The following is a 5,103-nucleotide window of genomic DNA, read 5'->3' as shown; positions in this document are numbered from 1 at the left end:
TGCTGTGGTTCAGATGCGTCATAGAGCTCTGCGTTATGACAGCTGCGACTAAGGTCAAGAAACTTTTACTTTGAAAGACTGTCGATGAACACATAGCCGTTTTAACTAAGGATGAGTGTAGGGTGTTCTTCAAAGAGAACACACTATGCAGAATACTCACTCTTCCGTTAATTCATTTTCATGCGGCTCTACAGTCGGCAAAGACACCCATGCGGAAAACTATCTTTTTATATTCAAAGGCCACGAGTCAAACTGCTTTGCCTTGATAAGAAACGACAAAATCCTATTAACTCAATAAAGTAGTCCATCACTGTATACTGTAGCTACACTCTCTCTTTCTCTCTCCTTCCTCTTTCTCTCTTTCTCTCATTCTGTCTCTCTATCTCTCGCTCATCCTGTCTTTCTCTCTCTCTCTCTCTCTCTCTCTCTCTCTCTCTCGCTCATTCTGTCTCTCTCTCTCCTTCTGTCTTTGTCTACCTCTATCTCTTTCTCTCCCCGTTAGGCTAACTACCGCGGCGAGATGAACACTCGGTCTCCAGCAATCTGCTTGTTAGCCTCGGTCCTGGTTTGTGCATGTGAAGGCGAGTGCTGCGCGCTTCATGTTGTTGTGTGAGTCACCCTCATCATAAGCGACGGGCGCGAGACGGGAGGCTGAAGCCTATTATCAATAACGGCCTCCACCGTGATATTACCACGACTGATGAGTTTGTGACAGGCGCACGCATGACTGGTGGTATTTACTATTTGGAATTACTGAGTTAAGAGGTTTTGAAGAAGAAGAAAAAAAGTCCTACGGTTTTCAAGCTGTGAGAAAGCGCGATAAGGTTAAGCACTTGCCATTTAGACAAGGATAGCACGTGATCCTGGCTAATAAAAGAAAATGGTGCGGGTGTTTGGATGCCCAGAACAGCGTAGGAAGGTGTGTGTTTGTGTGTTGCATCAAAACACGGCGGATATGATCATGATGAATGAGGCAGATATGCAACGATGACGAAAGGGGGAGAGGAACAGCAGAGTGGAGCAGCACGTGCTAATGGGCCAGAGTCAGCACCATTAAATCGCTGTCATGCCCACCATCTTAAAAATGCACCCCCCACACCGCACAAACGCGCGCACACACACACACACACTATTTGCATATAAATCATATGCAGTCAGTGAGTGTGTTGGTTGGTCCGAGGGAGAGAAAAAGGGAGAGGATTTTATTTTCTCTCTCTTGTTATTGTCATTTATTTCAGTCACTCAAGATAACACCTCTCCCTCGCTAAGGCCATTAGCGAGGCAGTGTGCAGAGTAAAAAAAAAAGAAAAAATATTAAAGGTGGGGCGGTCGACCAAACTTTTGACCCGAATCAATTAAGTTGCTAACCCGCAGGTTTCTACATCGTTTAGACTGATCGTTAAAGTCGACACGAGCCCTGGATTTGGTAGAATATTCCGGGGCAGCGGTGGCGTCAGCAGAAAGATAAAACACAGTTTGGTGTTGACAAATGAGGCCGGTAACGGGGGCACGAGGAAACATTAGCCTCAGTCGCGGGGGAAATCCAAAAAAAATGAAGTCGCATCAAACTAGGCCTACTCGCCCAACTGGTAAATAAGGGCTATTCGTCTCACTTAACCACCGCCTGGCGGGAAAAAGATAATACATGTTGGACAGCAATACTTTTCCGTTATTGTTGTAGTTGTTGTCAGTGAAAAATACAGAAGCATTTGTAACTGTCTTTTTTTTGAATGACTGAAAAACGCATTTGTTTTGAGCCTATCTTGCTCTCTTATCAACAAAATAAAATCAACCGAAGTAATTAATTTTAATATTATATAATATATTTTAAAATATTCATGAAGATGTAGCCTTACATAGCACATGTTACCATCGACCCTGAAGTTGAAACCTTAGACTTAAGTCCCCAGCCCTTCCTCAATTAGGCTAACCTAACGCACGCGTGGTCGCGAGCTGTCCATGGTTCTGATTCTCACGTGTCTGTTTCGTGAGTTTTAGCTACTTTGCTTCTTCGGGTTCAGCACCATGGATAACTACCCGCCCCGAGATCATCGGTTCCGTCCACACGTCGAAGAGAGGCTGATAGATTTTCCAGGGTGTTGTAGAGACTAGCTTGAATACAAATCCGGCTAACTGCTTCCATCTACTGGTACATAACGGTATCGTACCTTATCAGAGGAAGAGAGGGGGGAAAAAAACGACACTAAAGCAACGTTCTGAAAGATCATATGCTTCGATAAGCGAATACGTTATATTTATCAACGTTTTTTTTTCTCCAAACACCTCAACGATCAACTACTGCCAAAGTAGTACATGTATGCGCCATTCAGTTGTTAGTCTATGTGTGGCCTAGATTGAGCCAGAGCTGACTTTGAATGAGTGCGTCAAGTAGCTGCCAAACCTACAATTATGCGGAAAAGCGTGTTTGAACACATGCTGCCTCTTACTTCCGAGTGCAGAATTTCCCCGCCTCACGTAAACACACCCTTCACTGCACTAGCGGAAAAGCACAGAGTAAATCAACGCATTTTAAAACAAACATCAAAGACCTCCGGCGGCCGGCTTTGAGTCCGGCTGACTCGTATTTTAAAGACTTGTTCTGACTGTTATTGGGGCTCCTCGAAGTGTACTCTGCTGTGTCAGTGTGCGGATACAGTGGTGGACTTGTCCGTCTGGGTTTCTGAACGGACTGGCGGGCTGCAGGGACATTTTTATGTTGTTTTCGTGCGCTAGTCTCAGTCACCTTAAAACGGTTGCATTTTAACGAAGGGTTGAGATGTCGCCTAACGAGAGGGCAGCTCGTGCCTTGAAAGAGATTCTTCAAAGGCCAGGCAACGACACTTGTGCTGACTGTGGTGCGCCTGGTGAGTTGGAAGAAGTTAACTTTGGAATATTAATGAAGTAAATGAATAATTAACTGAAAATGTAAAGTTGTAAAGTGCAATGGGAAAGCATAATTGTTGCACGTTGGGCTGCTGTACTGTATGTGGGTCTATGTGGTGTGTGTGTGTGGGGGGGGGGGGGGGGCAATGGCATTTTAGGACTAGTAGAGACTTGAACAAGCAATGCGTGACTAGCCAGTATCTACAACTCTTTCCTTTACTCCCTGACTGAGATTGAAGGTAGAGAGAACGACACACACACACACACAGGCCTCTACTTATGTTGCTTCGTGTACTTTCTTAACGCTTGTTTTAGATTGAGGAGGCAGGCAGATATGGGACTGATAGGTGTGGTCAAGCTGAGCCGGTCTGACGCAACAGGTCAGAGAGAGAGAAAGAGGGAGAGAGAGACAGGGAGGGAGAGGGAAAGGGAAAGAGAGAGGGAGGGGGAGGGAGAGAGAGGGAGGGAGGGAGGGAGAAAGAGGGAGAGAGAGGGAGAGATATAGAGGGGTTGAAGAGAGACAGAGAGTGATAGAAAGAGGGGGGGGGGCAAAGAGATAGAGGGTGAAGCGATAATAGTTGTGTGATGTCTGTTTTTCCCAACATCACATTTCTCATTCTGATTAATCGTCATTTTCCCTATCTCCCCTTCTCCTCCTCCTGCTCCCTCCCTATCTCCCCTTCTCCTCCTCCTGCTCCCTCCCTATCTCCCCTTCTCCTCCTCCTGCTCTCTCCCTCTCTCCTCCTTCTCTTTACCCCACCCCCCTCCATGTGCCTCTTCTCTCCCTCATTCTCTGTCCCACTCCCAAAACCCACCCCACCCTCCTCCACCACCTCACCCCCTACATCTCACCCTCCACCCCACCCCTCTCCCAGACCCAGAGTGGGGCTCCTGCTCGCTGGGAATCTTCATCTGCCTGGCCTGCTCTGGGATCCACAGGAACATTCCGGATGGGAAGGTCAAGTCGCTGACGCTGTCCCGCTGGGAGGACCAGGAGGTGGAGGTGAGTCCGCTTGGAGCTCAAGCTCATCCTGACCCTGGCACCTGCTGGCTGGGAACCAGAACAGACCACAGATACTACAGAGTAGAGCACAGTAGAGTACACAGATACTACAGAGTAGAGTACAGTAGAGTAGACAGATACTACAGAGTAGAGTACAGTAGAGTAGACAGATACTACAGAGTAGAGCACAGTAGAGTACACAGATACTACAGAGTAGAGTACAGTAGAGTACACAGATACTACAGAGTAGAGCACAGTAGAGTACACAGATACTACAGAGTACAGTACAGTAGAGTAGACAGATACTACAGAGTAGAGTACAGTAGAGTACACAGATACTACAGAGTAGAGTACAGTAGAGTAGACAGATACTACAGAGTAGAGCACAGTAGAGTACACAGATACTACAGAGTAGAGTACAGTAGAGTAGACAGATACTACAGAGTAGAGTACAGTAGAGTACACAGATACTACAGAGTAGAGTACAGTAGAGTAGACAGGAATATCAGTGTCATCATAATCACACAGTGTGGTTATGACTCATTCCCCCGTCTGCCTCACATCTGTGTGTGTGTCTATGTATGTGTGTGTCTGTCTGTCTGTTTCTCTGTGTGTCTATGTATGTGTGTGTCTGTCTGTCTGTTTCTGTGTGTGTCTATGTATGTGTGTGTCTGTCTGTCTGTTTCTGTGTGTGTCTATGTATGTGTGTGTCTGTCTGTCTGTTTCTGTGTGTGTCTGTGTGTGTGTGTCTGTCTGTCTGTTTCTGTGTGTGTCTGTTTCTGTGTGTGTGTTGTCAGTTCATGGCGGAGACCGGTAACATCCTGATGAAGAGGCGGTACGAGGCCGCCGTGCCCGTCTACTACTACAAGCCATCCCACCGGGACTGCCAGTGAGTTACCGCGGCAACGCCGCCACGACGCCCCGCGACCGCGGCGATTATGAGATTGGAGATGACTGGGGTTGTTTTTTTAGGGAGAAACACATCATTGAAGACGCACACACACACACACACACCTGCCCTCCCTCTCCATTCTTTGTCTTCCTGTAAGTGTCCCTTGTTATTGTGAGTTTACATCCTTGTACGAGGAAACATATCAAGTTACTGTGTCTGCTTCCAACAAGGAGGCCTCACACTAAACCAGCTCTGTGTCAAACTCTGGTTACGAAACCTTGCAGGCTACGCCGTGATCTCCCGTGTGTGTGTGTGAGGGGGAGAG

The 5,103-nt window shown here is 47.0% G+C and overlaps 1 protein-coding gene across 1 annotated transcript in view; it reads left to right on the top strand.

Moving 5' to 3' along the window:
• The first annotated feature begins 2,264 nt into the window (after positions 1–2,264).
• Positions 2,265–5,103, top strand: part of zgc:92360 (uncharacterized protein LOC436988 homolog) — an 8,940-nt gene continuing 6,101 nt past the window's right edge. Inside the window, exons 1-3 of the mRNA XM_062455261.1 lie at positions 2,265–2,864; positions 3,759–3,886; positions 4,684–4,775. Coding sequence (XP_062311245.1) covers positions 2,777–2,864; positions 3,759–3,886; positions 4,684–4,775 — 308 coding nt within the window. The 5' untranslated portion in view covers positions 2,265–2,776. The remainder of the gene's footprint in view (positions 2,865–3,758; positions 3,887–4,683; positions 4,776–5,103) is intronic.

Source organism: Osmerus eperlanus, unplaced genomic scaffold, assembly GCF_963692335.1.
Source record: "Osmerus eperlanus unplaced genomic scaffold, fOsmEpe2.1 SCAFFOLD_86, whole genome shotgun sequence".
Classification (NCBI taxonomy): Eukaryota; Metazoa; Chordata; class Actinopteri; order Osmeriformes; family Osmeridae; genus Osmerus; species Osmerus eperlanus.
This window is presented reverse-complemented; position numbering and strand designations above follow the sequence as displayed.